At 41.3% G+C, this 20,460-nt stretch overlaps 1 protein-coding gene across 1 annotated transcript in view; it reads right to left on the bottom strand.

The window, feature by feature from the left end:
• ksr2 (kinase suppressor of ras 2) overlaps positions 1-20,460 on the bottom strand; it is a 108,346-nt gene that overhangs the window by 13,283 nt on the left and 74,603 nt on the right. Inside the window, exons 13-18 of the mRNA XM_058775850.1 lie at positions 18,231-18,272; positions 16,674-16,740; positions 15,076-15,124; positions 14,485-14,852; positions 9,651-9,747; positions 8,867-9,000 (exon numbers count right to left, since the gene is read on the bottom strand). Of these exons, the coding sequence (XP_058631833.1) occupies positions 8,867-9,000; positions 9,651-9,747; positions 14,485-14,852; positions 15,076-15,124; positions 16,674-16,740; positions 18,231-18,272 (757 nt within the window). The remainder of the gene's footprint in view (positions 1-8,866; positions 9,001-9,650; positions 9,748-14,484; positions 14,853-15,075; positions 15,125-16,673; positions 16,741-18,230; positions 18,273-20,460) is intronic.

The raw sequence follows: 20,460 nt of genomic DNA, 5'->3' as shown, positions 1-20,460 counted from the left end.
GAAATGAAGTAACCCTAAGGGAAAAGCGTGCTCAATTAAAGGGATATTCACCCAAAAATAATGTCCATCATTCACTCATCCTCGTGTGAACGGAAACGCTCCCTGCTGAACAAGCTTGATTTCATGCATTGTTGCTTTCTGAAATGTGTAACATTAAAGGGATAGTTCACACAAAAACTGAAAATTCTATGAAAATATTTGAAAATATAATAATTTTCGTCCATACTCTTAAAAATAAAGGTTCTTTATTGGCATCTATGGTTCCATGAAGAACCTTCAACATCCATAGAACTTTTGCATTCCACAAAAAGTTCTTTATAGGGGAAAAATGTGAAATATTCTTCAAACTATAAAAAAATCTTTCTCACAATGTGAAATCCCCCTTTTGGAAACTTTAATTTTCCTGTGGTGAAAATCAAGTTTTTAACATTGTTTATATGTCTATCTGCCATTTTTAATATGCTTAAAGACAAACCACGTGCAAATTTATCAGGCAACACCATTTTCTTCTTAAAACTGCACTTCTGCAAAGACAGTCTCAAAAATCTGGTTTGAAACAGTCTGTTTCTTACCGTCAAAAACATCCAACCAATCACAACAACCTGCTGGGTGGGGCTTATCACATCACTAGCAAAGCGTTTCTACCTAAGGATGTCGATTTTAGCTTTCTGAGATGGTGAACAGGAACATGGTTTGTGTGACATTAGAAAACAAATAAAATAAAATAAAATAAAATAAAACAAAGTTGGGAACCAAGATGGCGCCGGGTTGTTCTCTATTCTCTATTACTCTCGTACTCACTTTCAAGTGAGCAGCATGATGTATATTATGCCCGAGTATTAACTTCCTCAACTGCAGAAGAATTTTCCAATGCATATGTAGAGTCCACAGCTAGAACCGTGTTAGAAGTGCCATCTAATAGCCACAATACTGAGGATCTAACTGTGTTGTTTAATGAGACTTGTACAAATATTTTAGATCTACTTGCACCACTAAAACCAAAAGTTTTTAAATCAAGCTCACACCCTTGGTTCAACCATCATACCCGTGCACTTAGGCGGGAGTGCCGTAAAGCAGAACGTAAATGGAGATCAGATAGGTTACAAGTTTCCAAGGAGATTTTTAAGAACTGCATGTCGGCCTATCAGTGTGCTGTTAAAACAGCTAAAATTGAATATTTCTCAGATTTAATCTCTAAAAATCCACATGATCCAAAAGTGTTGTTTAACTCATTTGATAAAGTGGTTAATCCCAGGAAATCATCTTTTCCTGATGTTAACCCCGAGTTATGCACAAAGTTTTTAGATTTTTTTAGGAGTAAGATTGAGGTTTTATATGAATCTATTCTGAGTATTTACGTTGCCTTCGAATCTTCCAATTCGGTGACTGTTAATGCTCAGTTAACGCATTTTTATTCAATTGATCTTGATAAATTGATAGAGTTCATTTTAAAATTAAAACCGTCCACCTCTCCTGCGGATTTTATGCCAACTTGTTTCTTTAGAGAGGTGTTAGGTGCGATTGGCCCAGCTGTTCTGACTATCATCAATAGCTCGCTGAGCTCTGGCATTGTTCCTTCTTATTTTAAGCACTCAGTAATTCGGCCATTTCTGAAGAAGCCTAATCTTGACATGTCTGATTTTAGTAATTTTCGATCCTATTTCCACATTGCCTTTTCTGTCGAAAGTGTTGGAAAAGACTGTTTCTCTCCAATTGTCTGCATTTTTATCAGACCACCATATTCATGACCGTTTTCAATCAGGATTTAGGGCCCGCCATAGCACTGAAACGGCTCTTCTTAAAGTGTCAAATGACCTCTTGCTCACTTTGGATTCTGGTAACTCTGCTATTTTAATTTTGCTCGACTTAACTGCCGCCTTTGATACAACCCACCATAGAATTTTGTTAGATCGTTTACAGCAGGAGGTTGGGATTTGTCGTAGTGCTTTACAGTGGTTCCTCTTCAGGAACTCGAGCTGCGTCCAAGAACGCTAGGGGAATGCCTCCAGCGTGACCACGCTCTGATACAAATGTAATCTGTCCAAAGGATGGGCGAGACGTCACAGGCGGGTGACGTAACGGCCAGGAGACATAAAAGCACGTGCGGTGGAACCGGCGTCAGCTTTTGTCATTCAACATTCTCTCGAGGGAGCTGACTGCCCGCTTGTGAGCGTTTGTCGCTGCGTATGCTTACTCTCAGAGAGCTCTCTTTGAGGAGGGAGCTTTCACATGCGTTCCTTGCGTTACCGGCCCGCTTTCGCCGAGGCGGAGCAGCGGCTGCGCTCGCTAGGATCGCAGATGGATCAGGTGGAGGGAATGAAGACGGGCGATCCCCTATCTTCTTCCTTCCCATCAGATCCAGCGCCCGCTCTCTGGGTTCGGAAGCCCCGCGGGTACTTCCCCCCCAGAGAGAGAGGGCTCGACGCTCCGCCTGTCTTTCTCCGAGGAGGTAGACGTGTAGGACGTCGATGAGCTTTGTAAAATCGCAGTGTTTGCACGAGCATTGTTTGCACGAGCATTGTTTGCACGAGCATTGTTTGCACAAGCTTATTATGAACGAGGTTGTCATTATAGCAGTGTCCCTGCTTAGGAACGGAGTTCGCGCAGTCAGCTCGAAAAAAAAAAAAAAAAGGGGGCTGATCATGCTTCTCCCCGCCGTATGATCTCGCGGTTAAAAAGAAACCGGTCCGCCGCTGCTGAGGCACGGCGGTGAATGAGATCGTGGGGATCGCACATAGATCTGGCGGACGGGTTCGCCCTCTCTCCACCTGCAATCCCCAGATCTAGCGCTCTCGCTCGGGGCTGGAAGCCCGCGGTGCGGTTCTCACCCCCCTTTGAGTGAGAGCTCACTGTTGCAGTGCGCGTTGCCGAGGCATTGTGTCATTATGTCATTCTCGTTCGTTTCATGAATCCTTTCATATCAGACCGTGTTTACTTGTCTGGTTGTTTTTCTCCATTTAATTTTGAGGAATTAAATGATCTATTTCATCTAACTAGGAGAAGTTAGATGTGTATGTGTAAGGAGCCTAAGAAAACTTGGGATTTTCTCGAGTGAGAGCACCATGTTTTACTTCTCTTCTTCTGAGGAGGTTGATGTGGTCAGCAGGGGCTGCTGGGCGGAGCAGCCCCAACCGTGTTCCAGCTCCTCCTATAGGCGAGCGTCACTTCTCGTACTCCCCAGTATGTTGGAGTCAGAGTGGCGCTCCCGGGCCGAGGCCTTCTAGCAGAAGGCGGATCTGCGGACCGTCACTCTCGCTGGATAGTCTTTGGCTAAAAACATCCTGCTGCCTATGGCCCAGGACTATTGAGGGCCGGCCCCTCTGGGGAAGAGCGGCATACACGGTGCCCGTCTCTCCTCAGTGCCCTCAGGAGATCGGTCTGCCAACCCTGCCACGTACAGTGTTCCAGGGCGCAGCGATCTCCAGTGAGCATACATCTCAGTTTCTTCCGCCCGGAAACGTAGCGGAGCTGAGATGCTCGCCACCCCTTCGGGGGTCTCTAGAGCAGCTAGTTTGGCTTTCTCCTGCCGGTGTGCCGTTCCAGGATACCGAACTAGCCGCTTTGATTATACCAGATGCCAGTCTCCAGAGACTGGTTCCCTTAGTAGGCACCTGGGGGTGTGGGAGCCCCTGCCAAGCGTGTCTCATTGGGTCCTGCATTGCAGGCTCTGGTTCTACCAGTCTAGTCTTCCTTGAAGATGACGCGAGTCTGAGGACAGTCGCTTCAATAGGAGACTTCGGCTGAGGCAGTCCTGGTGCCCATGGCCCAGAACTTATGAGGGCAGGCCCCTCTGGGGAAGAGCGGCGTACACCGCGGTACACGGTGCCCATCTCTCCTCAGTGCCCTCAGGAGATCGGTCTGCCAACCCTGCCACGTCGGTGTTCCAGGGCGCAGCGATCTCCAGCAAGCACACATCTCAGTTTCTTCCGCCCGGAAACGTAGCGGAGCTGAGATGCTCTCCACCCCCTTCAGGGGTTTCTAGAGCAGCTAGTTTGGCCGTCTCCTGCCGGCGTGCCGTTCCAGGACACCGAGCTAGCCGCCCTGGTTATACCAGAGGCCAGTCTTGAGAAACTGGTTCCCTTAGTAGACTATTTGGCAGCGTGAAAACTACTGCTAAATGTGTCTCCATGGGACCTGCATACTGTAGAAAGAGGCTACAGAATCCAGTTTGGTTCTCCTCCGCCTCGTTTCAACGGGGTGAATCCCACTCTGGTGGGCCCCGAGCAGGTTCTGGTAATGGAACGAGAAGTAGAGTACTCTCTTGAGAGAGGAGGCCATCGAGGTGGTCCCTCCTTACGAAAGAGATTCCGGGTTCTACAGCCGGTACTTCATAGTTCCCAAGAAGGATGAAGGGTTGGCGTCCCATTTTAGATCTGCATCAGTTGAACCACTCAGTCAGCAGACTGAAGTTCGAGATGCTCAAACAGGTCGTGTCTCAGATCATGTCCGAGGACGGGTTTGTCGCGATCGATCTAAGAGACGCATACTTCCATATCTCCATCCTTCCCACTCACAGGGAGTTCCTGAGGTTTGCTTTCGAGGCTAAGCTCACCAATATCGGGTTCTTCCTTCGCCTAACACTCACCACGCACTTTTACAAAGTGTGTGGATGCCGCTAGTCTGCTATGCTACAAGGCATCCGCATATCCACTTTGGTTGATTCTTGCTCTATCAGAGCAGATGGCGGCTCAACATCGAGATGTTGTTCTTGCTCACATGAAAGTGTTGGGGTTAAGACTGAACGCCAAGAAGAGTGTGCTTTCTCCATTACAGAGAACCACTTATCTTGGTGTGGTGTGGGATTCGACCACGATGCAGGCACGTGTGTCCCCTGCTCGGATCGAGTCAATCCTCACAGCAGTCAGGAGAGTGAAAGAAGGCCAGTCACTCAACAGTGGTGGCTCAAGACCAAGGGTTCTCCCCAAGGGGAAAACCGCTTCACATGATCAAGGTCGCGTGGTGGTGCCTACGTGCCTTAGACATGTGGAGACATCCTTGGTTCTTGTCTCAGGGCCTGGTGTTGGGAGCTCCGTGTTGCTGCGTATGCTAGCGACGGACGTGTCCCTCACCCTGCCCGCAGTCTGTGGAGTACTCGCCGTCTCATGTGGCACTTCAACTGCCTGGAGATGCTGGCGGTGTTTCACAGAAACACTTTCTCCCAGACCTAGAGATCGCCGGTGTTGGTGCGATAGCACCGAAAACACTGCGGTGGTCTCTTACATCAACCACCGAGGAGGTCTGCGTTCACGCCCCCTGCACAGGCTGGCGTACCAGATCCTTGGGTGGTCCCAGGACAAACTCCTCGCTGAGAGCAGTTCACATGCCTGGGCATCTCAGTGTGGGAGCAGACATCCCGTCGAGGCAGGGGCTGAGGCCCGGGGAATGGATGCTTCACCCTGAGGGGGTGAAGCACATTTGGAGAGTGTTTGGCCAGGCTCAGGTGGACCTCTTCGCTACTCAGGTAAGTATACAGCGCATGTCCCCTCTGGTACTCTCTAAATTCATCCAGCTCCACTGGGGCTGGATGCCATGGTACAGACGTGGCCGAGGCTTCGTCTGTACATTTTTCCCCGATCGCTCTGCTCCCAGGAGTTCTGGCGAGAGTGCGCTGGCACGAGGTCAGTCTACTTCTGGTAGCACCGTTCTGGCTGGGCCGAGTATGGTTCTCGGACCTGATTTCTCTCCTTGACGGCACTCCATGGGCTCTCTGATTCCCGTCAGGAGGGATCTCCTCTCACAAGCGGGGGTCTGTCACCCCCGCCCGGAGCTTTGGAAGTTGTGGGTGTGGCCCCTGAGGGGGCACAGCCCATAGCTTCCGGTCTCCCAACCGAGGTTGTTGAGACCTTCCTCCGATCCAGATGGTGGATCAGGATGCTATTCCATAGCCTCGAGTCCTCTGCTCTCCCCTCTTGGGGATCAAGACTCACTCTTCAGAAGTTGGCCTTCGGGACGCAGGCCCCGCTCACCTAGCCACCTGTGGCCTTTTTTCTCTCGCCCTAGCTGTGCTCCATCCACACTAGGCAGGGATTTGTCAGTCTGGCGGCGTGGGGATCTCGTTCCCCTAGCGTTCTTGGACGCAGCTCGAGTTCCTGAAGAGGAACTGTCTTAGGTTACGTATGTAACCCCAGTTCCTCGAGGGAACGAGACGCTGCGTCTCAAGGCCATACTTCCGGCATCCCTACGAGCGGTTGCTTCATTCCTGAAGCTGACGCCGGTTCCACCGCACGTGCTTTTATGTCTCCTGGCCGTTACGTCACCCGCCCGTGACGTCTCGCCCATCCTTTGGACAGATTACATTTGTATCAGAGCGTGGTCACACTGGAGGCGTTCCCCTAGCGTTCTTGGACGCAGCATCTCGTTCCCTCGAGGAACTGGGGTTACATACGTAACCTAAGACGTTTTTTTCTTATCTGTCTAATAGGTCTGTATCGGTTACAGTGGGTAATCATTCTTCTTCTGCAGTTCCTCTATCTTGTGGGCTCCCACAAGGGTCCATATTAAGTCCAATTCTGTTTTCTCTATATATGCTACCGTTGGGGAGTATTTTTAGGAAACATGGGATTGCATACCACTGTTACGCCGACGATACTCAGTTGTTTGTCCCATGTTTGTCAAGTGTCTCGAGGATGTAAAATCCTGGATGGCTAAGGATTTTCTCCATTTAAATGAGAGTAAAACAGATGTGGTTGTTTTCGGTCCTCTTAGCTCTTCGCCACTTATTTCTAGTTATTTGGGGCCTCTTTCTAGGAATATTCATCCATTTGCAAAAAACCGGGGTGTATTTTTTGACTCAGAGCTGAATTTTATCAAACAAGTTAATACTGTGGTGAAAACTAGTTTTTACTATTTAAGGTTAATATTTAAGATTAAACCAATGCTCTCATTTAGAAATCTGGAGACAATCATCCATGCTTTTATATCATCAAGATTGGATTATTGTAATGTTGTGTATTTAGGAATTTCTCAGTCTTTGATAAATCGATTACAGCTTGTCCAAAATGCTGCTGCCAGACTATTGACTGGTAGGAGAAAGAGGGATAGAATAACTCCAATTTTAGCATCTTTGCATTGGTTACCTGTTAGATACCAGATTGATTTTAAGGCCTTAGAAATAATTTTCAAAATTTTAAACGGTCTCGCACCTTTATTTTTGTCAGATCTTGTTAATTTGCATAAACCTGTGAAAAACTTGCGATCTGCTGACAAACAATTGCTCCAGGTACCGCGCTCCCGACTTCAGCGAAAAGGGGATCGGGCCTTTTCAATTGCCGGTCCTCGGCTATGGAATAATCTACCTCTAGACATTCGGAATGCCCCCACAGTGTCCGCTTTTAAAAAGGGTTTGAAGAAGCATTTTTATGTTATGGTGTTTGAATCCGACCTAGGAGAGACGTAATGTATGTTTTCTTTTTAAGATGTTGTGTTTGTCATTGTTATGTGTTTGGTTTTGCTGGAATGCATTGTACAGCACTTTGGGCTGCTCAGAAGGCAGTAGAAATGTGCTATATAAGAAAATAAACTAAACTAAACAATATCGCTGTTTGATAAAGTAGTGAAGCCAAAGGCTAATGATATCAATTACCATTATGTGTCTGACATTATAAAGATCAATATATAAAATGCATTAGCATTCTGATATATCAACTTGCAGGCGACCCTGTATAATTAACCCTCTTCCTAATTTAATAAAGCACATTTCTGGCTTTATACTCTTAAGCTATAAAAATGACAAAAAAACAAGGAAGTCTATATGACTTGTGCACTACTTGCAAACTCTTCTTTCTAGACTCTTCTTTTTAGTCATGAATATCTGGTTGGTAAAAGCAACAATTTTCATCTATTCATATTTTTCCAGTGCATTGAACTTAGATTGCTAGAGGGAGTTTCCCCAATAAAAGTTACTGAAGTCCCGTCAAACGCTCGTGTGATGATAACATCTGCTGCTACTCCATCTCACTGAAGCAGACATTTATCAGGAATCATGAACACTGAAGGTGAAACTGATTTAGCTCTGTGGCCCACACTCTAATAATTACAGGCTTTGGTTTTTAATAAGCAGTTCTGAAAGTCATTATGGAATTTAAGGACGTTATTAATGGCCTGCCACTTGTATAGTGTGATAGGTTGTACATTTGTCACTGTTCTACTGGAGACACCGAGCTCACTCGCACTCTCGATTTTAGATAGTGAACTACACTCTACCTACACTTTACCTATCTACCTACACTCAAAAAATGAGCAAAACTTGTACTTTTAGTGGTACCAACAGCTTGTCACTGGAGCAGTACCCTTAAAAGGTACATATTTGTACCATAATTAACCCTAAAAGGTGCATAGTAGTAACCTAAGGTACATACTGTATTACAACTCTAAGGTGCTAACATGCACCTTTTTGGGCTACTACTCTAGCAAAAAGTAGGGTTTTTTTCACATTTACTTTTTTTTCCAAACAAGTGTAGACAGCATTTTACAACATCACAGGCACACTTCTGAATTGAAGACCAATATCTTTTGGCCAATATATAAGGCAACATCAAGTGTCCTTTTGAGGAGGCAATCCCAGAATATAACAGCAAGCCCAAAAATGTATCCAAAATGAAAATTAATAAAAGAAATGTTGATTAATTCAATGAAAAAAAAGTATTGATACAAATAACGTAGTTCAATATAACATCCCAATATTTTGTTTGCTACATGTTTTATGTTTATCGCATCGCTGGCTTATCAACTATAACAATAACAGTTTAGGAGACTTTATTTAAAAATCATTTCAGTGTTTGGCAAAGAAAAATTGACATTTTCTACATTAAGAAAGAACACAGATTACAGTAAAGTAATGAGTAAATTTGTGTGTATTTTGACCTACCTGCCTGCTTGTAGAACACCAGATATTGTGAACAGGCCAAAGTCGGTGATGACCACTTTCCCATTGTCATAAAATACATTCTTGGATTTCATATCTTTGTGAAGGATCCCTTTGGCATGTAGGTAGCCCATGCCCTGAAAAAAATGGTGTTAATGTAATTAGGGCAATTACATGTTTTTGGTCTATTGCTAATTCTATGTCTAGATTTTTTCTAATTCTAAGTTTGCAATTCTAGTTGCAATTTTTCTGATAAAAACTAAACACAATTTAAAATGTTATTTGAAAAAGAAAAGCTCCAGGTCTGCTGTGTTGTTTGTTGGGTTGCACAATTTGGCCCAAAATTATAGATTATACATGAATGACATAATTATTACTATTATTATTATTTTATTTTACATTACAATTGTAAAATAGTAATTGTTATTGTTGCAAAGCAAACCGAGCTGCTCTAAAAAAAACTTTAAAAAAAACTGAATCTCGAGCTGCTCACTTGTAAAGGAACATAGTGCCATGCTTCACTCTGAAACACACTCTGCGTGTATTTAATTAAATCACAATCTTTGTGATTTGATAATTGTGTAATCACAGTTTTATTCTGATTAATCATGCAGCCCTAAATGTAATCACATGCTGTATATGTGAAGGAACAGTACATGTACAGGTAGATATGAAGGCTTCCCGGCACTGACATGTTTTGCAAAATAACTGCTATGCACATGTGAATCAATTTTAGCTGACATTTAACGAACAGTCTTCACATTGACTTCACATCAATTACTCTTACCTTCACCATCTCTTGTGCGATTTGTCTAGTCTTGTTCACGTCGAGGACGACTTTTGCATCTCGAATCACTGAGTAGAGGGTCCTGCCCTTACACAAACTACAACAGAAGAACAAAAAACACATATTAGACATCAGCAGCAACTATAACATCAAAATATGTCTAGTTATTTTTCAGCTATTTGTGGAGATTGTGGGTTTACAAACCAATCTTTGCAAGAAATAAAGAATAGCATTCCAGGTTTGTGCAGATTCAGTGTATAAAAACAACTCACCCAAATATGAATCAAATAAACATTTGACTATTTTTATTATTCATTGGAAAAAATACTAGAAGCTCTAAAGGTAAAGGCAATTCAAATAAAATGAAATAATAAATGAGATTGATTACTGATGTCCATGAGAGTACTAACCGGTAACTATGAATGCATTTAACGGTATATTAAAATTATGAATGCAATTTAGATTGTTGAAGAATGGTAATAAAGCCTGCCAGGAAATAATTCATTTAGCCGGTTCATCAGGCTTGTGTTTCATTCTCAAAAGCAGCACAAGAATGATGGGAAATTAAGGTAGGGGTTTTGACTACCTAAAGCACAAGAGCAATCAGCAACAAAACGTCATGTGATGAGCCCCTAAAGCAACCTGTGGTTAAAAGCTTTGCTTTAGGTCACAGTGCTAAAGGTTCATGGATCACCCCTCATTAAGTTTGAACCTACAACCTACATTATCATAGGACATATGTTACGACAAGAATGATACATGATCATATTTCAGCATGCTATTCTGAATTTACATACAAGCAGGTTTGAGCACTGTCACTTGGAGGACTAATGATGCTGAGCGGGCCATGAACTTCACCTCTGTAGGAGCGAGGAGAAAGACACCCATCCAACTCCCTGACATCTGAGCTCCTACTGTGCCACCTGACAAAGACGTCTGCGTATTTCCCCAGGCTGCCCTCTTCCTCAATTTATACATATTCATAACGCCATCAGGGTGCGTGGCCCATTTTTAGCATCACTCTGGCCTTTTGGCCTTCTGCAATGTGGAACCCTTAGAATGCAGGATGCACAAATGCAAATGCTGAACTCAGTATATGTGGTGTCAGTACAGAAATGTGTCGCGCACATCAGCTGTTAACACTAATAATGTCAAGACAGACTATTCCAAATAATGACAGGCTCTGACATTCTGCTGCAATTATGTTGTACACGCTGCATTTGTGAGCAAAAGTCAAATTTTTATTCCACACTGCAGGGGTGATATGAAAAACAATCAATGCATAATCACTCATGACAATGCTAAGACACACAATCAATATTTATTTCAATATTTATTTATTTCCCTTATTTATTTTAAAAAGAGGTCATTTCTAGCAATTATATCTCAATTTGTTTGTTTGGGCCTGCTGGCCTATGATTAAGGACTATGAATAAAACCATTATGACTTTTGTCTGTGTTAATAGAAATACACAAAATCATGCACTAAAATTAGTCAGGATTAGACATTAATATACTTTTTGTTTGTGAATGAAATATTTAGATTTATAAGAGATTTTTACCAGAATGTCAGAAGACCCTTTTAGGGCCGTCGTCACAGTTACGTCACAGCGCTAGCTGGAGGTAAAACAAAGCGAAAACTGCAGGTGGCCCATTCAAAACATTCGGCTACATAAGGAGCTTAAAATATCATCTTGTTGTGATGTTGGGTGCCAGAATCGATGTAGTAGAGGCTTCAATTTGAAATTTTAACGCATCCCTGCAGCCTCTGCCAGACAAAAAACGACGACAGCTGTGGTTAAACGTGATGAAACGAGTGGACTGGACAGAAACGATCGTCAAAAATTCTCGCGTTTGCAGTGTACGCTTCTTATCAGAAAAGGTTAAATAAAGTATTGTATTTTGTTGCTATGGGCGAGTCTAAAGATTTCTTATGCATCTCACCACACTATGTTGTGTATGAAATAATGTCTGTGTGCATGTGTGTAAAACAACAAACTGACGATTTATATGTGTATATTCATTGTTGTGATTAATTGTGGCTGGAATAATAATGTAGCTGTAAAAATAGTTGCCTATTGAAATTGAAATATATACATCTTCACGACTAGATAGACACGGTGAGTTTGACTTTACTATGCAGGTTAGATGTGAGTCACTCAACCGGAGGGAATTCTGTCAGATCGTCCATCCTTTGAGTAAAAAAAGTGTATGCAGGTCGGCCAATCTGGTTTTGTCCATTAAAGTTAACCTTTTCAAATAACAATCGCGGTCCCGGACAGTGAGTGACCTTACATATGCAGGTAAAATCGGAATTTCTCCAGTTATTGTTAAAAAAACAAGCTAACAAACTTCATAGCTAGCGTCAGTGAAGCGGACAGGGGAATCTTTCTGCCTCCAGCTAAGCTCCGCCCACAGAAAAACGTCACAATGTTTACTAACAGAAAAAGGGCCTATTAAATGTAATATTATTTGTCGGCGCTGATAGCCTCGTGGGCTTTCCCCATCCCATCTCCCTCTCCATCTCCCATTTCGCTTTCTGTCATCATACTGTCCTATTGCAAAACTGCAAAAATAAATCTTAAAAAAATATATACAGTGGGGGAAAAAATTATTTGACCCCCTGCTGATTTTGTATGTTTGCCCACTGGCAAAGAAATGATCAGTCTATAATTTTAATGGTAGGTTTATTTGAACAGTGAGAGACAGAATAACAACAAAAAAAAAAAAAACAGAAAAACAAATAAGTATTTGACCCCTTCGCAAATGACTACTTGGTGGCAAAACCCTTGTTGGCAATCACAGAGGTCAGACGTTTCTTGTAGTTGGCCACCAGGTTTGCACACATCTCAGGAGGGATTTTGTCCCACTCCTCTTTGCAGATCCTCTCCAAGTCATTAAGGTTTCGAGGCTGACGTTTGGCAACTCGAACCTTCAGCTCCCTCCACAGATTTTCTATGGGATTAAGGTCTGGAGACTGGCTACGCCACACCAGGACCTTAATGTGCTTCTTCTTGAGCCACTCCTTTGTTGCATTAGCTGTGTGTTTTGGGTCATTGTCATGCTGGAATACCCATCCACGACCCATTTTCAATGCCCTGGCCCTGACGGTACATGGCCCTGTCCATCGTCCCTTTGATGCAGTGCAGTTGTCCTGTCCCCTTAGCAGAAAAACACCCCCAAAGAATAATGTTTCCATCCCCATGTTTGACGTGGGGATGGTGTTCTTGGGGTCATAGGCAGCATTCCTCCTCCTCCAAACACAGCGAGTTGAGTTGATGCCAAAGAGATGGATTTTGGTCTCATCTGACCACAACACTTTCACCCAGTTCTCCTCTGAATCATCGGCAAACTTCAGACGGGCTGTACATGTGCTTTCTTGAGCCGGGGACCTTGCGGGCACTGCAGGATTTCAGTCCTTCACGGCGTAGTGTGTTACCAATTGTTTTCTTGGTGACTATGGTCCCAGCTGCCTTGAGATCATTGACAAGATCCTTCCGTGTAGTTCTGGGCTGATTCCTCACCGTTCTCATGATCATTGAAACTCTACGAGGTGAGGTCTTGCATGGAGCCCCAAACCGAGGGAGATTGACAGTTATTTTGTGTTTCTTCCATTTGCAAATAATCGCACCAACTGTTGTCACCTTCTCACCAAGCTGCTTGGCGATGGTCTTGTAGCCCATTCCAGCCTTGTGTAGGTCTACAATCTTGTCCCTGACATCCTTGAACAGCTCTTTGTTCTTGGCCATGGTGGAGAGTTTGGAATCTGATTGATTGATTGCTTCTGTGGACAGGTGTCTTTTATACAGGTAACAAATTGAGATTAGGAGCACTCCCTTTAAGAGAGTGCTCCTAATCTGAGCTCCTTACCTGTATAAAAGACACCTGGGAGTCAGAAATCTTGCTGATTGATAGGGGATCAAATATTTATTTTAAAACTTTTTTCTGGATTTTTTTGTTGCTATCCTGTCTCTCACTGTTCAAATAAACCTACCATTAAAATTATAGACTGATCATTTCTTTGTCAGTGGGCAAACGTACAAAATCAGTAGGGGATCAAATAATACCCCCCACCCCCCCACACACACACTGTATATCATATTATTTATTATATAACACTATTAAAAATATCTATCTATCTATTTATCTATCTATAAATAATAGAATTAATATAACTCAGCAAGGATACATAATTAAATTTATCAAAAGTGACAGTAAACAAATAATTGCTCTTCTTCTGAACTCTCTATTCATCAAAGAATACTGAAAAATAATTATATTTTTATTATATAATAGTATAATTAACAATATCATAATAAAAAATAAATATTAGATTATAAAATGAACCCTTATAAACAAAGATATATAAGTAATATATTTAAAACTTTATTCGATCCAAGAAACTAAACACTTTGATTCTAGAAAAGGAAAATAAAAGTTGAATCCTCTGTTGAAATCTTTTATTGGCCATGGCCATGCAACACAGCATCTTTTTACAGACAAACAAAGAGGAAGCACCGATTTGTGTGGCAGGAGGAAGGAAATAATACTGGCCATCTCCTGTTCAGACAGGGTGCTAAAGTAGCATAAACCCTCTCTGTTCATATACTGACATGGCTTCTGAAAATTGAAAAAATGAAGCCACTTATGTTTACATTTGTGGTCAAAGACATGTCGTTTTAAATTAGGCTGAAAGCAGCCACTAACGCAAGCTATGAGGCCATGCTGATTAGAGAAGATCAGGAAAAGTGAGTCAACTTTAAGATACAGTCATGAAGCTTAGTACACATGCACCAGAAACACTGGAAACTCAACGAACTCTGTACAAGATTACCTGGTGATGATGGCCAGATGAGGGGGTCTCATACACGCTCCCATGAACAGGACCACATTTTCATGCCGTGTGTTCCTGTACGCCATCACCTCTCTTTTAAACGCTTTCAGCTGTTCTTCATTGTCTCTTTCAATGTCAATTAGCCGTATGGCGACTTCTCCGTGCCAGCGTCCGTGGTAGACCTGTCCAAAGCGGCCTTTCCCGATCAGCTCTCCGATCTCCAGCTGCTCCATGGGAATGTCCCACTCCTGCAAGAAGATGCTGGTCTGGCTGGCCTTACGTGGGAAGTTCCGTGCGGACAGGAGGGAGAGATTCATCTCCTCAAACTCATCCGCTGAACCCTCGGCCTCATCGTTGCCTTCCTCATTCTGACAGACAGATAGAACGATAGTTAGACAGATAGATAGATAGAATGAAAGAATGGTGGAGCAATGGAACCATGGAAGAACGATAGAACGACAGATAGAACGATACATACATACAGTACATGCATAGACAGACAGACAGACGGATAGATAGATAGACAGATATGTTATATATGTTCAGGTGCAGATGATGGTGCACATTTGCTATAGAAGCAGGATGACTCACATCAGATGTTGGCTCAACCTCAATTTGTAGCAAGGGACTCCCTTTGGTACTGTGTGAAGAGAAACAGAAAATGTGTTTGCTCAGGGAGGGTCATTTACCTCAGCTGAACGAACCGACGTTTCATTTTCAAGGACCTATAATCTAATTAAAATCCATTGTTTACTTTATGCCATCTGAAAGGATCACACACAAAAAATTCTGCTTGTTCATCTTCATATTTTTATCTTGAACGAAAGCTGTTCAGACAAGCTCTGCTTAGTGAGCTGCCTACATAAAATACAATAAAATAAAATAGGAGATTTAGTGTCTAAAATTGCATAAATCTCAGAGCCTTATTCAAACTGGATGACACTCTATTACATGTCTGTGGTAAGAAATGGGTTTGTTAATACACTCTGACCCTTGTTTGGGTTGAAAAATATGCGAGGACAGTGCCGGAAGATCTATCAGTTCATTTATGCATACATGCCTGTTAACAATTTTACTTTACAGCTATCAAACAACTAATGCCAGCTGCGTTATAATTATCCATGATGAAAAACATACTGCTGTCTGAACTACAGAAACTGATATCCAGTTTTTAGAGCTTTTTTTTTTTTAGTTAATGCAACTTGATTCAGTTAATTAAAATAGCATTTTTCTTTATGGGTCTCTGAGTTTTTCAAAACATCCATGAATACGCTTGACATCATCACTGTAGCGTAAACTCAAGCCCCACTCTTTGTTTAGCTCAAGTTTGTGTGTGTGTGTGACTGCTCTTCAGTCACATCAGCTTTAGCACCACAAATATTTTTGCTCTAATAATTCTGTAATCTAAAATGCTCATATCTGCCATAAATAGACACAAGCCTTGGCAAAACTGTCTGACATGTCTGTGGCCTTTCACTGGGCATCGCTCTAAATACGCACACAAACACTCATAGTACAGGACAGAACATGACATTTCAGACACATTTGTATTTTAATAAACAACTTTAAGTAGTCTTGGCATGTCATTATAAGTGACACAAAAGAGATAATTGCACATTTTACAGCATTTGACCTCCATCTAAAGGTGCAAGAGAGCTTCATAACTACATTTTATGCTACAAATTTTTGCTTTCAGAATAAACAGATGCTGATTGACATTTGACCTTCAGAGAATTTTGTTAAGTTAAATAAAAGCAAGCTTTTTAGCTAGTTTTAGCTTATGGGTTTACTCATACAGGCTACTTTAGGTTTGTTAGAGATCAAATCTTTAGTCCTAGTTCTGATTGCCAATCAAAATCAATGCATAATCAAAACTTGCATAACTATAACAAGACAAAATGATGACACTTTAAAATTTACAAGAAGTTTCCATTTAACATTAGTTAACTACATCAGTAAACATGAACTAAATACATGTAATAAATACTGTGACAATTGTACAATTGGGACCTTATTGTAAAGTGTTAACATGATATTTAATCACTATTATTGATTTACACACATTTGCACTTTAGTTCCAAATCCCAGTGAGCTCTACATAGACAGACTGATGTCATCATGTTTAAATGCGTTCTAAAATGTCAAATCAACATAAACTCACATACACATTTAAACACGCCCACACTTACCCAGGTTCAGACAGAACAGGGTGTAGAATGACTTGAGGGGCCCTGGTGGGAACCTCTGGGGCCACATCTACAAAGAGAAAGTGAGACGGTAAGTCACAAGGCAGAGATGAGAGAGAAAATGACATAATGTGTAAAAGAGTGTATTTTTATAGACTAAGTTCATCAGAACATGCAGGGGTCCTGCTGAGAACAAAACACGCAGGAGTGCTGCTGAGAACAACAACTCTGATTTACACCAAAACAGAAGCTGTTTACACTGAAAAAAAAAAAAATTATGTAGAAAATGTTTACTCCAAACAAACTCCAAAAATCTTCAAATAAACATTCTTTAAAAGAAAAAAAGTGTGCCTATACTACACAAACATCTGAAGCCATTCACTGCTGTTTAAAAGTTTTTGGTCGATAAGAAATGAAATGTCTATTCACTAAGGATGGATTAAATTGATCTAAAATGAAAGAAAAAACATTTAATGTTTAAATGTTGTTCCTGAAAAAAAATCACAGTTGCCACAAAAATAATAATCAACACAATTGTTTTCAATCATTGATAATAAGAAATGTTACTTCAGTGCCAAATCAGCATATTAGAATGATTTCTGAAAGATCATGTGACACTGAAAACTGGAGTAATGAATGATACAGAAAATGATATAGCTTTCCATCACAGGAATTAATTAGATTAGAAATTAGAAAACTTTGTAATATTATTTCTCAATATAACTGTTTTTACTGCATTTTTGATCAAATAAATGCAGCCACGGCACAGTGAGCATATGAGACTTCCTTTGAAAAAATCTTACTGACCTTGAACTTTTGAACAGTAGTGAGCGCATGCATGTATATTATTTACTGTTGTTCCAGGCAACAGATTTCCTATATAGCTGTAGGAAAGATTTTTACATAATATAAATAATTTCAACTCCAAACAACACTGAGTGTCCATTGATTTATTTTTGTAAGCAATGAACATACTGTATTCTCAGCCACTAACCCTTACAACATGCTACACAAATATATCATGCTCTATTGTTAGGAAAGATGAAACCCTAGAGGGGTCATTTAACAAACACTTTCCATTAAAACATAAACAAATTGTTTTACCTAATGGCCAAAACTGGCCATGTGTTCCCTGCTGTAAGGTACAATGGTGACTGATCTCAGCAGCTCACCTCTTCATTGGAATAAACCGGCAAAATTGGCATCAATAGCCTTTATTCTAAACTATCAGGCTACCAACACAACATGGCTTTCCTCCCTCCACACGTTCATCAAAAACATGCAGCGAGCTGAGTGCCTCCCACAGAATACAGGCACTTTTCAGCCTTTATTTGTCAGCGAGGCGCAGGCGACCTCGTCTTTAAAAGAACCATCATTAGAGAATACAGCATTGCTGGTTAAGAGACGACAAGAAGAAGAGCAAAGAAAGACAGAGGGAGAGGGAGGGGGTTTGTTGCGCCTCAAAGAAATGATGGCATAAAAAATGACATCAAAAAAGTTTGCCTCTGCATGTCGCACTGCATTATGGGTAGGGGTAATGACCAATTATGACACACTTACCAGGGAAGATGAACTGCTGCTTGTATTTGTAGAAATGAGATGCTGAGAAGAGCACAGGAGAGAAGCAGACAGAATTCAATAAAATTCAACACACCCCCAGATGCTTATTGGTCTGTGTTATTGTTCTGCAAAATCCATCACAAAGCAATGCCATGCATTTGCCATAAAAATAGGGACTTATAGAATACAGAAGGGTCCAAAAGTCTGAGACCACACTGAAAATCTGAGATTCAACATCTAATAAATAAATAAAATAAAGATAAATAAACAGAACATTTTATGATTTTTAAAAATGTGTAACAAAGAAATGCTGTGATTTAAATGTTTAATATTTAAATATTCAAATATTTATATTTCTGCACTGTTATCACTAATCAAATTTAGAATGTCATGTGAACTAAAATTTTCTGGCACAGGATGTTTTTTGGCTCATTCTTCACAAACATGAGGAGTTCATGTCAGTTTGACTGCTGCTTGTATTAAGTGCTGTCATAACTGAAAAGTGGGACATTCCAAACAGAACTCCAGACCATGATTTGAATGATTGCAAATGCACTAATTAAAATGGCACAAGTGCAACGATTTAAAGTCAGGTTGCCGTTGTCAGCATTTGAGAAAACTTTGGCCGCATTTACACTGCATGGTTCAAGTGACCCAATTCCGATTTTTTCCTCCCATGTGGCACAGATCGGCACGACCGTGTAAGCAGGAAAAAATCACATGGATTCCGATATTCTCCGATCGGTTTCAGGCCTCATTCATATGTGGAAATAAATCAGATTTGAATCGGATACGTGCATTTGCGCCTTCCGTGTAAGCGGTCAGATCGGATATTCCCCTGTAAATGCGACTCCTACGTCATTGAAAAGTGAGGTTTTTGAAACATTTCGCGGTACAGACAAACCTGTAAAAAATGAAACATCTCTAGTTGAGTAGCAGAGTATTAATTTCGTTCGTTTGTGTTAAATAAAAGGCGGTCTGACGCTGAAATGTGTTGCTTTTGAAATCACACTGAGTGCTGTTGTCAGTGACGGCGGCTCGTGCTCAGACGAGCGCTTCAGTCCAGTTCGTTCCATTGAAACCACAAAATAAAATGCACACAAACATGTCCCTGCCTTTGATATACAATCACTGATGAACGCATTTAGTTTTAATTACTAAAATAACACAGCTTAATATCTACCACCTGAGTATTATTCCACTCGCAAGCTTTCAGCGGAGCTGCGTATCACTGTCCTGAAGAATTTGTACTAGGATATATAATTATTTTGATGTATAGATGTAACTATTGCATTAAAAACGTTTCTATATGAATTACATGTCAATAAATTAAACTTAATGTACTATTCAAATTGATTTGTGATGTCATATGCTATTTTTGGCTTGTTTCACCAAGTGCAGTGTAAAAGCACACATCGGATACGGGTCACTTTTAAAAGAAATGTAAGCACGTCGTCCAAAAAATCGGATATAGTCACAAAATCGGAATTGGTCATCAAGACCTGCAGTGTAAATGCAGCCTTTGTGTGTGTCAGTATAAGCGGTTTTGTCTGATATAATCTGTTTTTATTAATGAGTCGGTCAAAAAGATTCAAAAACAGTGCGAGCTAGCAGTCTGAATCAAACTCACTGAGTCGGTGAATCGTTTAGAGCTCACAATAACACGTTCTCACTCCCAACTCGTCACATATTGATGCTTGGTCATTTTTCGACGCATATCCTTTTAGCGTCATTTTTCGACGTGCAGGGTCTTCTATTGTTTTTAGTTGTTTGTCTTAAATTAATGGTTTGCATGCATTTGTAAAAAAAAAATTGAAATAATTTTATATAAATGTATACTTTCATTGGAGCACATAACCCCACACTTAAGGTCCTTGCACACTGAGTCCAAAATTTTTTTTTGTATTTGTCATCATCCTTTTCTATCAAAATGATATGCGAAAAAGCAGAAAATCGAATCTGATCTGAATTTTTTTATGACTGACAAAAGTTTTGGAGGCAGTGTGTAAACGTGATTGACACAACGTGAGGTCGTATTTATTTTTTAACGTGCAAAAATTTCGGACGAAAATTTCGGTCTCAGTGTGCAATGACCTTTACCCTAAACCTACCCACTTCTGAACAATATAAAACACGTAACAGGCAAATATAAGTACAGTAACAGGTATTTATTGCAAGAACTGAAATGCAATCATGACGCAATCGGTCACGAGACACACAAGAGCCAATA

This window comes from Onychostoma macrolepis, chromosome 05 (genome assembly GCF_012432095.1).
Source record: "Onychostoma macrolepis isolate SWU-2019 chromosome 05, ASM1243209v1, whole genome shotgun sequence".
Taxonomy (NCBI): domain Eukaryota; kingdom Metazoa; phylum Chordata; class Actinopteri; order Cypriniformes; family Cyprinidae; genus Onychostoma; species Onychostoma macrolepis.
This window is presented reverse-complemented; position numbering and strand designations above follow the sequence as displayed.